Source organism: Penicillium psychrosexuale (genome assembly GCF_028828465.1).
Source record: "Penicillium psychrosexuale strain IBT 29551 chromosome Unknown utg000002l, whole genome shotgun sequence".
Taxonomy (NCBI): Eukaryota; Fungi; Ascomycota; class Eurotiomycetes; order Eurotiales; family Aspergillaceae; genus Penicillium; species Penicillium psychrosexuale.
Window position 1 is genome coordinate 4,808,534 of NW_026643187.1, and position 19,596 is coordinate 4,828,129.

At 50.2% G+C, this 19,596-nt stretch overlaps 9 protein-coding genes across 9 annotated transcripts; 5 read left to right on the forward strand and 4 right to left on the reverse strand.

Annotated features, from left to right (window-relative positions):
* Positions 1-420: 420 nt before the first annotated feature.
* pigc (phosphatidylinositol N-acetylglucosaminyltransferase) lies at positions 421-1,997 on the forward strand (the record flags this gene model as incomplete). The annotated part of the gene is made up of 2 exons (XM_057183880.1): positions 421-742; positions 820-1,997. 2 exons carry the CDS (start codon positions 421-423, stop codon positions 1,995-1,997), a joined length of 1,500 nt encoding a protein of 499 aa, XP_057045330.1.
* An 854-nt stretch (positions 1,998-2,851) lies between these two features.
* Positions 2,852-4,364, forward strand: N7518_002954 (CAZyme family GH18; the record flags this gene model as incomplete). Its single annotated transcript, XM_057183881.1, has 4 exons — positions 2,852-2,928; positions 2,991-3,283; positions 3,350-3,953; positions 4,007-4,364. 4 exons carry the CDS (start codon positions 2,852-2,854, stop codon positions 4,362-4,364), a joined length of 1,332 nt encoding a protein of 443 aa, XP_057045331.1.
* Positions 4,365-4,586: 222 nt separating this feature from the next.
* Positions 4,587-7,876, reverse strand: N7518_002955 (putative NRPS-like enzyme; the record flags this gene model as incomplete). Its single annotated transcript, XM_057183882.1, has 2 exons — positions 4,587-7,532; positions 7,583-7,876. 2 exons carry the CDS (start codon positions 7,874-7,876, stop codon positions 4,587-4,589), a joined length of 3,240 nt encoding a protein of 1,079 aa, XP_057045332.1.
* Positions 7,877-8,763: 887 nt separating this feature from the next.
* On the reverse strand, positions 8,764-9,231 carry N7518_002956 (uncharacterized protein; the record flags this gene model as incomplete). The annotated part of the gene is made up of 1 exon (XM_057183883.1): positions 8,764-9,231. The coding sequence occupies one exon, from the start codon at positions 9,229-9,231 to the stop codon at positions 8,764-8,766; it is 468 nt and encodes a 155-aa protein (XP_057045333.1).
* Positions 9,232-9,955: 724 nt separating this feature from the next.
* On the forward strand, positions 9,956-10,667 carry N7518_002957 (serine protease; the record flags this gene model as incomplete). Its single annotated transcript, XM_057183884.1, has 2 exons — positions 9,956-10,025; positions 10,093-10,667. The coding sequence occupies 2 exons, from the start codon at positions 9,956-9,958 to the stop codon at positions 10,665-10,667; spliced, it is 645 nt and encodes a 214-aa protein (XP_057045334.1).
* Positions 10,668-11,054: 387 nt separating this feature from the next.
* On the reverse strand, positions 11,055-13,117 carry N7518_002958 (FAD-dependent oxidoreductase; the record flags this gene model as incomplete). The annotated part of the gene is made up of 4 exons (XM_057183885.1): positions 11,055-11,959; positions 12,019-12,199; positions 12,255-12,651; positions 12,708-13,117. 4 exons carry the CDS (start codon positions 13,115-13,117, stop codon positions 11,055-11,057), a joined length of 1,893 nt encoding a protein of 630 aa, XP_057045335.1.
* Positions 13,118-14,828: 1,711 nt separating this feature from the next.
* Positions 14,829-16,507, forward strand: N7518_002959 (NAD-dependent succinate-semialdehyde dehydrogenase; the record flags this gene model as incomplete). The annotated part of the gene is made up of 4 exons (XM_057183886.1): positions 14,829-14,858; positions 14,928-15,015; positions 15,070-16,314; positions 16,371-16,507. The coding sequence occupies 4 exons, from the start codon at positions 14,829-14,831 to the stop codon at positions 16,505-16,507; spliced, it is 1,500 nt and encodes a 499-aa protein (XP_057045336.1).
* A 185-nt stretch (positions 16,508-16,692) lies between these two features.
* Positions 16,693-17,993, forward strand: fluG (uncharacterized protein; the record flags this gene model as incomplete). The annotated part of the gene is made up of 2 exons (XM_057183887.1): positions 16,693-17,793; positions 17,859-17,993. The coding sequence occupies 2 exons, from the start codon at positions 16,693-16,695 to the stop codon at positions 17,991-17,993; spliced, it is 1,236 nt and encodes a 411-aa protein (XP_057045337.1).
* A 765-nt stretch (positions 17,994-18,758) lies between these two features.
* N7518_002961 (uncharacterized protein) lies at positions 18,759-19,568 on the reverse strand (the record flags this gene model as incomplete). Its single annotated transcript, XM_057183888.1, has 3 exons — positions 18,759-19,039; positions 19,089-19,400; positions 19,448-19,568. The coding sequence occupies 3 exons, from the start codon at positions 19,566-19,568 to the stop codon at positions 18,759-18,761; spliced, it is 714 nt and encodes a 237-aa protein (XP_057045338.1).
* Between the last annotated feature and the right edge of the window lie 28 nt (positions 19,569-19,596).

The following is a 19,596-nucleotide window of genomic DNA, read 5'->3' on the forward strand; positions in this document are numbered from 1 at the left end:
TAATGTCTAGATAGATGACTGTCTTGATACTTTTTGGTGCCTTTTATATAGTTATTCCTTGGCATAGTCTACGTTAATGTCTAATATATATCTTTGAAATGAACAAGTTGTATATAAGCTGGGATGGGATATGCATCTTTGACCTCGCTATACCGGGATATACAAGCTAAATAAAACCTACACATTTGAAATTCAAAACATTTGAGGCCTTCTATCCCACTAAGAAGCGAAGCCCAACGACTCGTCCAACCTCGTACACCAAGGGCTGACATGGTCACGTGCGGGTATAGCTCACTGCTGAATCAGCATCTAGATGTACGCGGGTTGCGCTCTCGTCGACAACAGCCGTCACATCTACTTCACACATCGGGCTTAGTTTCTTCTTGCACCATGCCGCGACGCTAGTTCTACCTTTGCCCGATGACGTCTCCTCCTTCGCTAGACTCCTTCCCTCCTCCGATCCCCGTCGACACCCATCCCAACCGCGCCCCGGAGTCTCCTGAGCTCGAACGGTCCCTCCCCGACCCCAATCGACTAGCGCCCGAGGATGCGTACTTCGCAAACCCACTCTTGCGCGCCCGATCGGCGCCCAGCAACTACCCGGAAAATTTACGGTCGTTGAACGGCGATAGCAGTGTGCATATTGGGTCTGCCGCGGCGTTGCGCAAGAAGTTGGGCGGTGCTGGACGGCGTCGGAAGCGGAAGGGTGCTTGGAAGAAGTTGCTATGGGTTAAACAATCGTGTATGTCTGCATGTGGGCCGAGGCCCTGTACAGGGCTTGGGCTTAGTGTTGCGCTGTTGCTGACGGCCGATTCATAGATCCGGATAACTATACCGATACGGAAACGTTTCTAGACCACCTCCAGCGCAATCCCCGAGTGCGGCCGTATGACTTCTGGCCTCTGGTGGCTGATTCAACTGTGATTGTGCAGCATGTGTGCTCGGTGGTCATCTTCGTTTGCTGCTTCGTCGGCATTGTCCAAGATCGAGTGAGCCCTGTCTCGATTGTCTGCTGGGGGAGTGTTGGTACGGCCGTGGGCTGGATTCTGTGGGATAATTGGATCTGGAACGAGCATCAGGAATCCGTGCAAAGTGCAGATGGAATTACTGGAGGTGATGATGGATCCAGTTCGACTTCATTTGCTAGCCCCATCGATACACCCTCTAATGACACACAATCCGATGATCCGAAGACGAATGCCATTCATGGCCTGGGGCTGTCTATTTCCGGGAATGAATCGAAAGAGCAATTAGCCCGCCGCAGTGCGGATTTCAGCGAAAGCATCGAGGCTGTGGCTCATTTGACAACGCAAAGTGCTGTACCGTCTGGCCCGGGCAGCTCCATTGTTGGCACTACGGACCCGTCGATATCGCAATATACCCACCGCGTTTCGATGCTATCACCGCGCAACCGCCAGCGCTTGACTACAGTCAAGTCGGCCTTCCTTATTTACTTCGCCCTCCTGGGCCTCAGTCCCATCTTGAAATCTCTTACCAAGTCCACCGCCAGCGACTCTATCTGGGCGATGAGCTGTTGGCTTTTAATCATGAATATATTCTCTTTCGACTACGGGAGCGGGGAAGGCGCAGGCGCCACCACGAAATTCCCTGCTTCTTTGTCCACGAACGCAGCTGTGATGGCATCGACCGTGCTTGCGTCCCGGCTACCGTCCACGACACATGTGTTCAGTCTCATGCTGTTCTCGATGGAAGTATTCGGGCTATTCCCCATCTTCCGGCGCCAACTGCGACAGAAATCCTGGACTGGCCATGTGCTCCTGACACTGACCCTTGTGATCGTTGCCGGTGGTGCTGTTGGTGTCACGCTGAGTGGCGGATGGGCAGCAGCCATAATTGGATCAGTCCTGGGAAGCATCTTGACCGCATTTGTCATGGGCGGGTGCAGTTGGTGGCTTATCAGCTTGCAAAAGTACAAGAACGTTGTGATCGGTCCCTGGGACCCTGCTCGGCCGATCATTCGGCGTCACTGGAACTAAGCCCACATGTGATGACTTTTAGCGCCATTGTAATATAGTTTGTCGGCGTTTGGTTGGATCTTCTTGTTGCTTATACCCCTTGATCAGTCTATCCATTTGAAACATCGTGGAGGTTTCAACTGCCTTTTCCGTGTGTCAGTTTTGCCACGGCTCAAGCCGGTGCTCGTAGAGTCAGATCCTGACGTGATTCATATTCTTCAAAGAATACTTCCAGAAATCCTGGGCATCAAATCCGGTTTTCATTTCAATGATCATTGGGTTCAAATAAGGGGGGAATGCGGGTTCAAGAGGAATGCAAGACACATCTGGCATACTAACCTTGTACATTGTCCACCGTTGAACTTGCCGCCATATACCTGCGAAGGAAAAGCGTTTGATATTTGAAACGTCTCAATCAGGGTCATGGACCCTTAATCTATTTTTGTCCATTGTCATTGGGGGCAGTATCTCGTTCGAACAGCCTCAAGGGACTTGGCATTCCGCAGCCACTCATTTAGCGCCTAGAACCCTTTTTTTCCCCAGGGGGCTTTCTGACTCCATTGATTGACCAGACAGCTGGACAGTGATACGACATTCCCAAACGGAATGGTCCACATGCCCCGCATGTACAGAGACACATGTTCGACGGCCCTGAGACGATTATCCTGGCATGTCTTTGTGCAGAACTGGAATATAAACCCGACCTTCTTCTGTTCCTGTTGTCTGTCTCTATTCTTCCTTCTGTTTACTTTGTTCGCGGCTTGAAGCTGCTTCTCGACTCTCAACGACAGGCTGGATATCTATTTATACATTCTTTCCTGATCCCTGGATCTGATAAACATATCGTAACGACCGTCATCTAATTGATTCCCATCATGTTAAAACGACTCGCACTTGGCCTGCTGGCCGCTCAGTCCGTGGCTGCCACACGGTTTGCCATGTACATCGACGAGTTAGTACAAACTTGCGGAATTGATCTACATACCCTGAACCCACAGCTAATACTTACCCAAGATACCATGTAACCGCTCTCCCGGGCCAGAACCAGACCGAGGGCATCGACTATGCAATCATGAGCTTCGCTGCCTCGACGCTATTCAACTCAGACTCGCCCGCAGCATACAAGCCATTTGAGTCTCCCGAGACCATGCGCAAGCGCTTCAGCTCCGGTACCAAGCTAATGGTCGCTATTGGCGGCTGGGGTGACACCGCTGGCTTCTCCGATGGAGCAAAGGACGCGGCTTCGCGCACGCGATATGCCAAGAATGTCGCTTCCATGCTCGACGCAAATGGATTCGACGGTGTCGGTAAGATATCCCAACAATCCGTTCTGGATATAAAAGAAGAAGCAAGGTACTAACCTATATGAACAGACATTGACTGGGAATACCCTGGCGGTAACGGCCAAGACTACAAAGACGTGCCTAACTCGAAGAAAGTGGACGAAATCGAAACCTACCCTCTTTTCCTCGAAGCTGTCCGCAAAGCAATCGGCAACAAGACCCTCTCTATCGCAGTGCCCGGCCGTAAGCAGGACTTCATTGCCTTCACTAAGGAGCAGGGTCCGAAGATCTTCAAGTCTGTCGATATGGTCAATGTCATGTCCTACGATCTGATTAACCGCCGCGATAACGTTACCGGCCACGCTAGCGGTGTCCAGGGATCCTTGGATACCATTAACGAGTATCTAGCCATCGGGGCTGATCCCGCAAAGCTCAACCTTGGCTTCGCGTACTACGCGAAGTGGTTTACCACCGACCCCAACTCCGATTGTGATGAGAACCCTCTCGGCTGCCATCTCGCCAAGCTCGAGAACGACGATGGAACAGACAATGGCAAGTCCGGTGCTATGACTTTCGAAGCTAGCACTGCTGCTGCGGCGCCTAAAGATCTGAAGCAAAGCACTGATGGATTGTGCGGATTTGGAGCGAAGGCCAAGTGCCCATCAGGACAGTGCTGCAGTTCTTCCGGCTACTGGTATGCATAATCATCAATTAATTCCGATTAGTGTCTAGACTAACCTCCTACAGCGGTACTGGCGATGATTTCTGTCAGGCTGGGTGTCTCTCAGACTACGGTACCTGCAAGGGTATCTCCATCACCGACTCATGGCGCAAAGCCCAGAAAGACGGCAAGACCGATGAGAAGGGTGGTGGTCAGTACTACTTTGACAGCGATAATAACCTCTTCTGGACCTGGGATACACCCGAGATGATTGCCCGCAAGTTCAAGGAAATTGTCGCGGAGAAGAAGCTTGGTGGTGTCATGGCTTGGAGCTTGGGCGAGGATACCTACAAGTTTGAGCACTTGGAGGCTATGCAGAAGGGTCTCAAGTCTCACTCTCCCAAAGTTGCGGAGCCCCCAATGACCGACAGAGACTGTGCCTAGTAGCTAGATGCAGTTATCATTGATGGTGAGTCGGAGTTGGAGCTAAGCTTGTGAAATATACCAAATTGCTTTTACTGTCTATTCGATTCCCCTTTTTTGCATTATTTTATCTCTATTGCTCATATATCTACACCATTAATGTCCCCATAGTCATCTTACTATCTCTCTTCGGCTGGATGTCGTGGTAAAATTCAAATCACCATCATATTCGCTATTTGCTATTCATTCGGTAGTCCACCGACCCATCCATGACTCAATATACCTCTGTACCAAGCCACCGGCAACGGGATCCTCAACACGTGCAAGATATGGGCAGTCCTGAACCGTCCGCTCAGTCTCGAAAGTAAGACCAGCGTCTTCGATCCTCCCTGGTCCTGTCTCTGACAGGCCATGACTTGCATACTTAGCCGTCCAGAAATCGATGAGCTTCATGCTCGGATTTTTCTCCGGGTCCTGCTCACTACTCGCCAATCTCCTCAGCCACTCCTGCGGAGATACAACCTCAAACTCCGGCAAGGTCGATCCATCCCTCAGAGCAGGAAGCAAATCCTCCTTCCAGCTAAATGTCCGCGGATTAACCAAATGGTACACCATATTGGCATCGGAAGATTCAGCGACATTCATGGCGATATCCGAAATAGCCCGAGCACACTGATCAACAGGCAGCCAACTCAGCCGCTCATTCAGCTCTGGCAATGCACCAGTCGTCAATGCACTTCGGAACATAAGCGCAACAGCTTCCGTTTCATTCCATTGCGCGCTAACCGTATCGCCACCAAGCTGACCGATTCTCAGAACGCGAGCTTGCATGCCCGTCTGCCGCATAGCGTTACGGGTGATGTGTTCTGTAACCAGCTTCGACCTGCCATATCCCATTTTCTGTGCGTGCTCCAAGTTCTCCAGTATCGTCTCGGGAATCGATGCGGGTTTGGGTGTGTTGCTTGCAGCGCTTACACTGGAGCAGAAGAAGAAGCGCGCAGGGGACGGTAGGAGGGAGCGTAGGCAGAGATTGATGAGGTTGTGTGTTCCGCGTATATGCTGTTGCTCGAAGGACCGTACGCCTAGGTTGAAGTTCACCGCCCAGGCACTGTGGATGACGCATGTCAAGGATGACAGTAAGTGTTGCAAATCGTGGTCTTTGAGACCGAGGTTCGACTGTGACAAGTCACCGGGGACGGCGTGAAGCTTTGCGGCTTCGGCATCGGTGAGAGTGATGTTGCGATCGGCTAGTGATTTGTAGAGACGAGCTCCTGCCGCTGCTTGTCCTGGTGCGCGCACGATTGCCCAGACTTCGGAGACTGTTGGTCGCCTTAGTAATTCCGAGACGACGAAGGCTCCCAGGTTGCCGGTTGCGCCGGTGACCACCACAACCTCTGTTTCTGGGCTTTGGGTGATGGTTGGGAAGTGTTGAGTGAAGTGGGAGTACTTTTCGATCATTTCGCGCATGGAATCAAGCTCATCTTCCTTCTCGGATTCTTCACCAGTTCGCAGCTGATAGAGGTGCTTTGCAAGTGCCTTGACAGTGCCTTTTTCGAACACAATGTTCTGGGAAAGCTGATCTCCTCGCTCGGCGATATCAATATCGCGCATGATGAACCTCCAGATTTGTGTTGTCTGCAAGCTGTCCACTCCTGCCGAGAAGATGTCGGCTTCGGCATCGGGTATTGGTACGCCCAAGTCTTCCCTGAATCTTGAAAGCAGCCAATCCTCCAGTTCTGAGACATTGAGTGAGAGGGAACCTCCTTTCTGGCCACTCCCCTCGAACTTGGCATATACCTGCTTGATATCCTCCTCAAATTGCTGATAAACCTGACCTCGTATACAGGTTCCTTTATCAGTTCTGGGGTATACAACATCAGCACCCTTAATTATGACCAACTCCTTTGGGATACGGGAGAATGTCTCGGCGCGAGAATTTGCTACTTCAACCGCTGGCCAGATAGCTTCCAAAAATTCCTCGTCGCTCAAGTGAGGCACCTTGCCAGGAGCACGGAAGATTAATGCACCAGGCACCGTCCGCTGGAAGCCGAACACAACGCAATCACTTACGATAGGCTCTTCTCTAACGCGACCCTCAATAGGAATAGGAAGCACCTTTTCACCATTGACCAGCGTGATTCGATCATCAAGCCGACTCAAATACTTGTAATAATTGCTCTTCGCTGGATCCGGGTGTCTGGTGAACAAATCGGCTGTTCTGAAAGAGTTTTCTGGGTTCTTCGCGCTATACGGTGGCTTTGAATTTGACGGACCCTTGCTCGGCAGGCCGTCCAATGCAACACATTCAAAAACCCCAGGCGAGATCTCATCCATTAGAGTGAGGTCGGCAACGGGACGATGCAGTCGTGTATACTGCCACTCTTTATCTTCCGGAGCTCGGAAAGAAGTCATGATTTGTCCTGTCTCCGTTGCTCCATAGTTGGCAACTAGATTCACGCCCTGTGCCACAAGACGGTCACCAAGGTCGTCTGGGCAGCTGGAGCCACCATATAGCACAAGCTGCGGTCTGGCTAGTGCTTGGATACCTTCTTGCTTCTCTGCCAGTAGTTTGATGACATATGGCACGGCACTGATTTGCTGTGGATGTGCCACCTGGAGCGCATCGAAAAGATTTTGGTATGTGACTGGAAGAGAATGGTTTCCCAGGTACGCTGTCGCTCTTGTAAAAAATGCTCGTCCAAACTCCATCAGAGCATGGGAGTGGAAGAGTGGGCTGATAGTGAAGAGGCGTAGGCCGAAGCTCTTGCGGAAATTGGCTAGAGTTTGAAGGTTGGTAAGGAAAATCGGCTTCGGGAAACCGGTACTCCCAGAGGAATGTAGGATCCAAGCAATCTTCTTGCCTTCTCGTGATGGATCCGCACCCGGGCGTTCAAATAGAGGCGTGCTAACAAGCCGATTGAACCAGTCCTCTCTTTGTAGTAGAGAGAAGCTACCGTAACCAGGACGCTCGGTACAAATTTCAGTTACAACTTGCTGAAATTGCTTCGTGTTGATAATCTGGTTGCAATTTGCCATCTCCATTAGCCGGGCATAAGCCGGGGCTGTAAGACGTGTAGACAAGAAAAGCACAGCATAGCCAAGACGATTCAGCGCGAAGAAAGTCACCATGACCTCAAAGCTAGACCCAGCTAGCATAGCAATAACAGGCGCCTGATCGAGCCTCGGGTCCTAGGGCATAATTAGTCTAGGTTGACACAGAAAAATGGCTTTCTTCTTACCGCGGGTAGGAGACCTTGCTTCATGTAAAAGCGAACAGCGATATCAGTATACCGATTGATGTCCCCGGCTGTATGCTCTTCGAAATCAGCCGCTTCACGAACCGGATAGCATATCAAAGGCCTTTGTGCTTCATCTTGCTGAGCGGCATGGGATTTCAATAGACCATCGATGGTGGCGAACTGTTCAAACGCTGGCCACTGGGAATGAAGCGTCCCGTTTAACAGGCGAGTCGCGATATCTTTCTGGAGTGGCTCCACGCCCCCTTGGGTAGTCGTGATGGTTACTGTAGTCATGATTGTTGTGTAAAATACCATTAGCAGTTCATTGACTCGAGATCGCTTTATACCTGGCGGAAAAGCCCCACGTTGGGGTAATCCCACGCATCGCGGGTGCTTTTCCGGGTTTCCGCGTGGATGCCCCCGGAAAACACTTAACCCCAGATTTGGATCTCCGCACTATTTCCAGGTCTCAATCGAGGATTCTCATGTGAATGTTGGTGGAATTGGCCATATTGTAATGATAGGTGCGGATAACTTCGCCGTATGAGATGAGACGAGGCGTTGATTACGTTGATGGCTCGGATATCCGAGATCGACAATGCAGATCAGGCCAAAATAAGACATCAAGTTAAGGCATAAAATTCAGGCAGGGATATTGTGATTACATAATTTCAGGTTATTAGCCTGAGGCCACACGCCAAGAGTTCACATATCACCTCCCTACAACTTGCAAGCGAGAAGATTCACAGTGAAGAGGGAAATGCACGATGGGCAGCCTGGCCATGCAGGCAAGACGAGGACGACACAACAACACCAACCATCCAGGACGATCAGCTAGCAAGCATAGGGATCACGTAGACCACACCATAGCATACAATCTCCTAGCGCACAAACATCTCGCAACTCGTTTTTCATTTCAGGGGTGATGATCCTTCTAGACTATCTGCTCCCCGAGACTCTACTTGACAACCAGGCTTTCGTTTTCTCTGCCTGAGGGACAAGGCCGCTAAACTAGGCATCCCGACTTTCCCCACTGCAACAGATATATTAAGCAAAGAAACCAAAAAAGGAACGCATAAGAGATATAAAGTAGCCAACATATTGTAAGGATCTTTTGTTTCTTGGCGCAAACAGGATAGTTCTTCCAAAGCTGCCTCAAGCCCTATATTGACTACTCAAGGCTAGGAAAAGACAGAGACATCACATTTGCCATCACTCCACTTCACAGCCTGTTCCTTGGTAGGATACACATCGACAAATGCCAAGTATGGTGATTTATCCGAGCCTTTCTGATCACTGCACGCCTGCTGGAAGCGGGCGGTCAAATCCTCCTCCTTTGATGCTGGAGTTGTCAAAAAGCAAGCGCGTTCGCAAAGTTTTCCTTTCATATTGTCGCAAACAGCCTTTCGCTTTTCGGCGACCGTGTCTGGTAAGTCAACACCAGTACAACGGGCTTCAACATAACGAGTCGAATCAAGAGTGCTAGGATCGCAAACCATCCGCACACCACCTGCCTCCATCACGACGCTCCATTTGCCTCCTAGACAATTAGCATCGCAACCTTTGTTGGTGCGGCAGTCTTGACCAGGGGTGTATTTTGCAGTAGCGGATGCAGCAAAGAGTGTGGTGATGGCGAGAAACAGCTTCATGATGCTTTTTGGTTGCACGAAGGTAGGGCCTGTGGTTTAGTTAGTGAAATGCATGGACGCAGTCAACGAGGCTTCAGAAGCTTACTAGGGGCGGAGGATGGATAGATATGTTGCAAGTCAGGAAATGGGTAGAGGATTCGTTATATTGGGGAAAAAGGGCTATCAGAGGACGGAGCCAGACCTTCTTATTTATAATGAGAAAGAGCGCTCCATGTTGAAGAAAGCGAGTGAGTTGCTTTTTCCTATACCTAATTTGTTAATTGCCTCGCATTTCTCATCCAGCTGAAATATGGGACTAATCCTAGTTAGGTACCTGGATAATGCAGGGCAAAAGCTTGAGTAAAGATATTCATGCCGGTAACTGTAAGGGAGAGGTCCGGTCAAATCGTGAATACTCTACAATAGGAAGACAGGTCCTATGGTGTCGGCTATCTGCCTCCTATGTATTGTCGATCGTTGTCGATCGTGCATCTTAATCTATGGAACGCTGGCAGGAATACTTGCAGATCCTTCAACCTTGCATGATCAGCGGGAAACCACTCAAAAACCATCAATAGTCGAACCTTAAGAGCAGAATCGGAAAGCTAAGAATAATAATACAGGCTACAGGGGATTCGAGTACAAATACCCCGGCGACAATCATCTGGTTTCTCTCCCTGCAGACAAGCTCCAGTCATCGCCTTTTCTTCTGTTACAAAACATCTACCTCTTCAAGTCAATCAACATGAAATCCACTTTTCTTGTTTCTCTTATACCTTTCGTACAGGGTGTCCTGGACTCCGCAGAGGTTGTAGGTGGCTCACCTGCTACGATCGACGACCTTCCCTACCTGGTCAGCATTTCGAAATCAGGCGTCTATAGTTATTATCAGCAACGACCGTGTTGTTACTTCCGCGCAGTGCGTATATGGCCTAGAGGCATCACCCACGATTCTTTCCGTGAGGGCAGGCTCAAGCAAAACGTCTTCTGGGGGATCTGCATGGACAGTATCGAAGATTGATCGGAATACTCGGTTTAACACTGACACCAATGATTTCGACGTTGCCGTGCTCGAGCTATTTTCTCCTCTCGTACCCGGCCCGACTGTCAAGCCGATTGAATTTATTCAGTCTGGTCAGGAGCCAGAGGATGGGACTGAATGCGTGGCTTCCGGCTGGGGTGACTCGGGAGGACAATTACAATCGGTTACACTCCCTATCGTGAACCGAGAAGAATGCAATCGAACTTATGCCGGCCAAGTCACCGACCGTATGATCTGTGCTGGCTCGGAAACTGGTAAAGGTACCTGTCCAGGAGACCGTGGTGGCCCGGTTACTTGCGGTGGTACATTTGCTGGAATCATCTCTCAAACTAATGGATGCGAACTACTTGGTCGTCCAGACGTTTTCACCGATGTTGCCAACTCTTATATTCAATCTTGGATACAGGATCAGTAATGGCAACTTGCAGCAGGTATTTGCCCACTGAAGTTCTGCGCTAAAAGACAGAACGGGGTGGATGAATACTGTAGAGTTTCAAGGACCGTCACAATTTCAATGTTGTATTTAGCAAACAGTGTTTATTTAAGCCCAAACTAGGAGCACCAACGTGAGCATTTGACTTGATTGAGCATCTATTAAGAGAATGTAGCTTCCGCAAGTTCTCAATATAATATCTAGCCTGGCTGCAATATTGTATCAAAAGTATCGAAGTATAAAATATGTGGCAGAAAAGAACACTTGCATACCAATCGAGCTCAGTTGTTACGTAGTTATATGGTCCAAGTCTATTATTAGTAAAAGATTCACTGTACACATCTAAATTCTAATATACATCTTGTCACTTTAAACACGGCACAACCGACCGTTCTGATCTGGAAGACCGTCAAGGCTCTTGACAACCCAATCCTCACTGCCAACAGCAGTAGGCGCATAGAACAAGCCAGTCGGGTCATTCCGCTGCTTAATCTTATACAAGCGGCCATAGTTGGTACCATAGAAAGCCTGCTCGAACTTCGGCTCGTTGATATCCGACTCGGACATGTACGCGCCAGAGTCAGGGCAAACAGCGCGCCACTTGCCAACGGCATCGGTGAGGCCCTCCATCTTGACTTTGATATCGGCATCGGAGGCGGTATCTGTCCAGGACGTCGACGTGATGGCGTGCATCACCGCCTGGCGGAAGGCCGGGTTTGCAGCATTGGGGGTGAAGCCCTCTTGCAGCTCGGCTTTCAGGTTGAATGCGAGCAATGCGAAGCCGTCAGTAAGAGTGGAGCGCAGGGCAGCGAAGGTAGCGTTGAATGAGGCGGGGGTGGCCCAATTAGCCCGTGGGAAGAGGCGAGAGCCGGTCATCATAGTTGGTGAGGCGACTGATTCGAGAGGGAATCCGGCCATCCAGGCGTCGTAGAAGTTGTCGTAGTAGGTCGTGTTTGGCTGGATTGCGATGCCTAGCTCTTGGAGGTCATCGTACCATGGCTTGACTAGGGTGTTGAACTGGTCCACAGTGTGGTTGACGGCGAAGAAGGGGTTCATTATGAAGGTGAAGGCGTCAGTGCCTGTGGGCAGCACCCAAAAGTAGGCGTAGGTGCCGGCGTCGGCGTGGGTGGGGAAGCGCTCCAAGTATGATCGGACGCCAGCAAAGAAGGTGTCCACAGAGATATTCTCGCTAGTTGAGAAGCTAAATGTCGAAAGAGTCACACCGACCTTAGGATAAACACGAGAGATAATCGAAGTGACGACTCCATAGGTTCCTGATGGGAATATGTTAGATGAAATATCGAGAAGAGAAAGCGAGAAAAAGTACACATACCGCCGCCGCCACCACGCAGAGCCCAGAATAGATCGGGATTACTTTCTTTGGTCACTGTGACGAAGCGTCCATTGGCCAGCACGACCTCAAGGGCCAAGACTTGGTCAGCAGCCAGGCCGTACACGCTAGACATGGGCGAATGACCGCCGCCGAGAACGTAGCCACCGGCAACACCGACAGTCTAATAAAGTCAGTTATCTCACCAAATGATGATACTTTCGGAATGACCAACTCACCTTGCCTTCGCCGCCAACAGCGGTGAATCCGAGTTCCTTACTCTTCTCATAGACTTCAAATGCCTGCACACCTGATCCCAGCTTGACAGCGGGACCCCGATAGCCGGAGCCGCTATAGTTCTCAATGTAGTCGATGTCCTTAAGGTGGTGGGTCCAGATACCCAAAGCACCAGCACCGGTTGATTTTCCATTGAAGTCATGACCGGTGTTCTTAACCACTAGACGGATGTCCGCGTTGCGTGCGAAGTTGACAGCAAGCTGGATTTGAGCTACAGTGCTCACATTCACAGCATAGCTGCTGTAGCCACCAACTGTGCAAGACGCAGAGGCATTGGTAGTGGGAAGGCAGGTTCTTCCCTCAAACAGAGGCCACATTGCCGAGGCTGGGTCAGCAGCACTAATCGTGGAGTCAGTATAAGTCCATGTATCATACATGTGTAGGGAGCGACTAACTGAAGATTAGAGTCGTTCCAATCCGAGGTAACTCTCTCGCATTCAGCGCTGTCATATTCGGGCCATGAAGAATAGCAAGACGCCGCTAGGGGGACCGTCTTGATCAGCGCGCCACCGAGGAGGTTGTCCAAGGTCGACCATGCAGACTGCGACGGCCAATGGCGGTCACCGGGGAAAACCTTGCATTGCCCTGAAGACAGCGTGGTCTTATCAGTGCCATTGCTGTCGCCAAATTTAACCAGGGCTGACTGCTGTCTGTTGAGCTTCGCAATGTCGCGATCTGTCAATTGAACCTTCTCACTGTCAAACAGCGGTGCACCAGCTGAAGCCTGACCAACGCGGGCATCTCCGGGGGTGACCAGCAGGAGAGCACCGAGCAAAACGCTCGTTATAGTCGAACAAGGAGACATGGTGAGCGCGTGAATGGGAAGAAGCTACACCGGGGATCGGCGTGATTGGGAAAAAGTGGCCAATGGAGACCTTTTAAATCAATTCTCCGGCGCTCGCCAGCATAAAATGTGCATGGTACGATACTAGTTAGTTAGCGCAACGTGGATAGTACTTTCGTCGCTATGAGGTTGGCATCCAAGAGGAAATGGCGCTTGTTTACTTCGCCCCCACAGCAATTTAGAATGTCTCGTTCCAGCCCTCTCCCACTCCACTTCTCGTGTATCTCTTCCAGCGAAAATCGAAATATGTATGAAGCTAGAGCTAGAGATGGTCTTTTCTCCGGGCCTCCCCGTTCGGTAAAAAATTTAAGCCACACTTTACCTGTGACGCGCGGAACGAGTTCTTGCCGTGTTATTGAGAATACAAGTCCAACCGAGATTGTCGCCATTAGCTTATTTCCATTCAGTGCGGAGTACTCCGGATAGCGAAGCAACCGTGCCTATTCCCACTCTACTCCGTACCGGTCGGGATGATCAGGGTTTCGATCTTCTCTTGTTCTCTTGTTCTCTTGTTCTCTTGTTCTCTCGTTCTCTCCACGGCCGAGAGAGTGTTGCAAGGAACAACGCAAGCCAAGAAGTACTCCGTACAAAAGACGTGAACAACCGCTACTCCGTATACGAGCGGAGTTTTTCCTTTCGGCTTGACTCTATGTTGTACGGAGTAAACATGGTCTAGCCGGGCTCCATGCTCCATTCCCCGTCCGCGATGGTCCACTATGCTCCACCTAAGTACGGAGTACTAGATCCGATCTGTTTTCTGAGCAATGAGAACCTTGAGCGCAAGGGACTAGGAGGATGTTGCATTTCATCTAATTTTGCCAAGGGTCAGAACTAAAAAAAACCAATGAAAACTTGTTAAATGACGCAGAACCGGGGATTTCGTCGTGGGGGCCAAATATATACGGAGTGTTCTGTCCGAGATATCGAGCTAGACCGATGCACTCATACATACTATCGCTGACGTTTGATCCTTGATGATCCACCATCGGGCACATTCCTGTACTTGCTGAAACAACCACTTGGACACATTCAATAACACCGGCATAAGTGTATAATTGGAGGAGTTCTCACTCCCACCTGTTGTATCCCCCTTATACAACATAAGGATGAGCTGCAGATGTAACGCTGCAAGAAACGATTAAGCTTTGACTAGTTAGCTTGCGAGAGGTGACTGCTCTCGTTATGCAAGTGGTATCCCATCAGTGTACTCCACCCGCGGCGCTGATTACGAGATGGCAGATCCGCTGGGCGGGCCGCGTGTTGATGTTGTTGGGGATTTTGAAATGCGCAAGTATAAGCGTGGGGGTAGTGATAGTGCGTTGAGTAGTGAGGATGGTAAGAGCATTATGAAGACGACTGATATCTCGGTCGGATATAGTATGGAGCCCCGGGTGGAGGATGGTCGGTCGCAAGATGGTAGGCCGGCCAGTGTAGATAGTATAGTTTAATCACCTTATATACATCATAGATACGATTTACGAATTCAAATGGCCAATAGCCTACTTGAAGAAGAAGGATATCAAAATGGGCCGAGGATCTACTCCAATTTCGGATATGAGGGGTTACTCTGCATACATAAGGTATGGGGTTTCCCCTCTTATAACATCACTTACCTGGTCAATTTAGTGAATTTACCTTGTTTTCATATTCAAATCATTCTTGATTCGTCGATATGGCGACTCACTACCAGCTACCATTCAAGGTATGGCTTCTATCCCTCCCCGCGGGGTTCGGCGAGATGTCCGAAGTGTTGAGCTAACACTTTTTCCAGCTCGCGGATCCCAGTCTGCTGAAATTTGACTCCATTATCGGCGACAAATGGGTCGGTGCAAAGAGCGGAAAGCGGTTTGAAGTACTGGGTAGGTGAAAGTGCATTATCCTCCAAGAGCTCACGACTAACATATCCCACGCAGACCCCGGCACCGACAAAGCGTGGGCCAGCTGCCCCGCCAACGCAGCAGAAGATGTATCCGCCGCCGTGGAAAATTCCCACGCAGCCTTCGAGCAATTCCGAAAAGTCAACCCACGCCAACGCGCCAAGTGGCTACTAGCATGGTACAACCTAACTGTAGCGGCCCGCGACGACCTCGCCCAGATCGTAACATACGAAACCGGAAAGCCACTAGCAGAAGCATACGGCGAGATCGACTACTCTCTCGGCTTCCTATGGTGGTTCGCCGGCGAAGCAGAGCGCATCCAGGGCAGCGTATCAACAGCCGCCGCGCCGAACCGTCGCCTATTCACCATCAAGCAGCCGATCGGCGTAGCAGCCGCTCTCGTTCCGTGGAACTTCCCCGTTGCCATGGTTCTACGGAAAGTCGGTGCCGCACTGGCGGCTGGCTGCACGATGGTCGTCAAGCCCAGTCCCGAGACGCCGATTTCGGCGCTGGTGCTGGCAGAGCTGGCGCATCGTGCTGGTATCCCTGCTGGTGTGCTAAATGTGCTCACTACGGACTTGGAGAATACCCCGGCGCTGAGTGAGGCGTTATGTAAGCACCCGCTTGTCAAGAAGGTGACGTTCACGGGCTCGACGCGGGTGGGTAAGCTGGTGGCTGCGCACTGTGCGCATGGTCTTAAGAAAGTGACTCTCGAGCTCGGCGGGAATTGTCCGTTCCTTGTTTTCGACGATGCGAATCTCGATCAGGCGGTTGAGCAGCTGATGTCGCTGAAATGGCGCCATGCGGGCCAGGCTTGTATCACTGCCAATCGGATCTATGTGCAGGCTGGGGTTTATGATCGTTTTGCCGCTCTTCTGAAGGAGCGCACTGCCGCGATTGTTGTTGGTCATGGTGCTGCGGCTAACACCACGATGGGACCGTTGACGACACCTCGTAGTATTGACAAGGCCTCCGCGCAAGTTCAGGATGCTCGTCGGCTCGGTGCTGATGTTATTTTGGGTGGTAATTCTCTGACGTCGAAGCCGGGTTATTTCTTCGAGCCCACAATCTTGTCAGGAATGACAGCGGACATGGCCATCTCGCATGAAGAATCATTTGCGCCTATTGCTGCGCTATATCGGTTCGAGACTGAGGATCAGGCTGTCAAGCTGGCTAATGACACCAGCATGGGTCTGGCCAGTTATGCTTTCACCAAGAATATCGATCGCATGTGGCGGCTCTTGGAAAACTTGGAGGCGGGAATGATCGGAATGAATACAGGTGGGTTTCCTATGATCAAGTCCAATCATTCTAATCAATCTAACGAATTCGCACAGGCAACTCATCGGCTGCCGAGTCGCCTTTCGGTGGTCTTAAGGAGTCTGGTTATGGCAAAGAGAGTGGAAAGGACGTGGCTGTCAATGAGTACTTGGTTACCAAAACAGGTACCTTGACAATTGAGGGACAATATTGAGTACACATCATAGTACATATGCATTCTTTATAGATCCTCTCGATCATCTCGAACTGAAATGAAATTTATGTATTCTCTTGATTGTGATTGGTCAGCTGAATCCACTTCAAGCACTGATTGGCTACAATCCGGGGAGATCTTTTCAATATCAGATTTTCTTCACTACACCAACTATTCTTCTCATCATGGACCACCTTAGTCCGCTACGACACCTGATTCGGTCTCACCCGCTTATTGACAGCCATTCCCACAACCTACTGAACCGCGAATCAGCCGCCGACTATGAAAATTACCCGTTGGAAGCCATCGCCTCCTCAGCAGACGGTCGGGCCTTAGAAAATGCACGCACCACCCTCCCCTCGCTGCGGGCCATAACCCAGCTCTCCGAGCTATACGACCTCCCATGCACAAACTGGAAAGACATCCAAGCTGCCCATGATCTCTACGTGAGCGAAGACTACGAAAACTTAATCCGGAACTCTCTATCAGGCACGCACGCACTGCTCCTCGATGATGTTCTCAGCTACGACGAAGACATCGCATCATCTATCTGGCACGATAAATTCACCATCTCCGGGACAAAACGGATCGTACATATCGAAGCCATGGCCGAGGCCACAATCCTGCAGGTATCGAACTCGCGCAAGAACGGCGAATCAGTCTGGAACAGTTTCCGACAGCGATTCCAGGACGCTCTCGGCGAGGCCCTGGACGACGCCAACATCGTTGGGTTTAAATCGGAAATTTGCTGTCGGACCGGACTGGACGTGGATGCTTATTCCTCCGATGACACCACTCTGGGCGGGTCATTGATTCGCATCCTCGATTCTGGCACAACAAGGTCTGGCTTCGCGGTCGATGATAAACATATATGTGACTGGATAGTCCAGCAGACGTTGAAAGCGATCTGCTTTAAAAAAAGAGCCGGTGTTGTGAAACCTTTGCTGTTCCATACCGGCTTGGGAGATAATCGGATTAATCTTTTGCGAGCTAACCCTGCGTATCTGCAGCCTTTGATCGCGCAGTACTCCGACGCGGACATCGTGTTGTTGCATGCTGGATACCCCTACACCCGCGAAGCGGGTTATTTGGCATCTGCTTATCCCAATGTCTATCTTGATCTTGGGAAGGTCTTTCCCTTGGTTAGCCGAGAGGCGCAGGTGAAAGTCTTGAGAGAAAGTCTAGAACTTACGCCCACCAACCGTCTGCTCTGGGGTACCAGTGGCCGGTTTCACCCGGAGACGTTCTGGCTGGCTAATCGACAGTTCCGCCAGGCTCTTGAGACGGTTAGTTCCAAGACTTCTTTTCTATTAATTGCCTTTTCCTATGCTCATTTTCCTCTGCTTTGCAGGTTCTCATGGGTTATGTTGAATCTGGTGACTTCACTACGTCCCATGCCATGAAGATAGCAGCAGATGTTCTGTTCTATAACTCCAATCGGCTTTACGGTCTTAACTTGACTCCATCATACACACCTGGAGAGTAAACTGCTGACTATGCGAGGATGTTGAGCCCCGAAGGTATGTCCATGTCTTTCATTTATATTCCTCAGATGCATCCTGACAATTATCTTGTCAGCTGGTGCTTTTACTTTCACGCTCTCTCAATGCACTTGGATATTTTCTGTCGAGGTTGATCCCCGATCACTGAGTCTCAGATCTCCCAAAGGTGATACGGGCCTGTGAGCACTGCTAGTGCCAGAGTATAGGTAGAACTCCGTTTCGTGAGGTAACTGAATTTCATATCCACTCCGAATAAGGCTATACTGCTCCGTATTAAGACGAATGTTTGAAACCGTTCAGGCGATGACGTCATTGTAGTATTGTAATGTTTATACTAGCAAGTTGCAAAGACAACCGTCTCTCCAATAACCCAAAAGATACCGGCGGTTGCTTCTTTCGGCGGTTGAGATTCATATTACGCAAGGGCATTATCGTGATGCTGGTGATAGTGCTGAAGAGTTATTAGCCATTTAAGGAGCCTGAACCAGATCGACATAGTGGATCATTTAGACGTCCGAGCTTACATCGCCTTTGCACGTTTGTCCCAACTACAGATGACACTTGCAAAGATGGTCAAACCTCCTTGCGTGGAACAAATTCTACAATCCACTAGAAAGGGGCACTTTCACTTGTTGCATCCCATCCTATATTACGCGATTTCTATACATTGGACGTTCTCGGAGACGCAAATGGGAGCTTGGGAAGTTATAGGAATCGTTTCATCTGACATTAAACTCCGAAGCTATGCGTTATGAGGCACTTGCTGGCAGTATGAGAAGATATTCATAACCCTCTGGGAGCTTACCCAATGGCCAATCCCACTTCTTCTCGACCACCGCCAGCGCCTTCAATGGCTCTTTGTGGTCCACAAAGAACTTGGTATTCACGCCCGAAACAATCCCAGTCGTATCCTTGCCGTCGAATATGGTTCCACGCAGCTCGGCATCTCGAATGTAAGGCACCGGGGAAGTCGACATGGTTTCATTGGCGTTCTTAGCAATGAAACCAAGGTCTACCTTTTCGATAGTCCCTACTTAGGATAAGTATCACGCCTCCAGAGCTTTTTGTGTGATACTTACTATCAAAAGCTTTGACGGCAGCCAGACAGGCAGCTGGATGTGAGCTCATCACGCCGTAGATATTATCGTGGTCTTTCCTGAGTGTTCGCAAAAGACTCGTCGCAAGTCCTTTACCACGGTGGTACCGATCGACCACCAATTGAGTGATCCAGCAAACAGTCCCACCCTTGCAAGTCCAGCGGCAGCCGAATGCATGTCCGACAAGTTTTCCTTCGATAATCACCCTGCTGTAAAAGCTCCCACCACTTTCGTTGGAGCTTGTGGGTAGGTACTGTTCGCGTAGTCTTCGCACATTTAACTTAACCGGCTTTCCTACTAAAAGTTAGATGTTTTGGAAAGAAAGCTTTTGACTTACTCACCGGGATTACTTGAAAACTCGCCCCATGTGCCATAGTTTTCGTTGAAGAGCTGAGCGGCTTTGATCAGTATGTCGTCCGTAACGTTCTCCGCAGGGATAGTCTCGTAGGTTTGTGACGCCATGCTGAAGTGTCTTTGAACATGAGTGTTT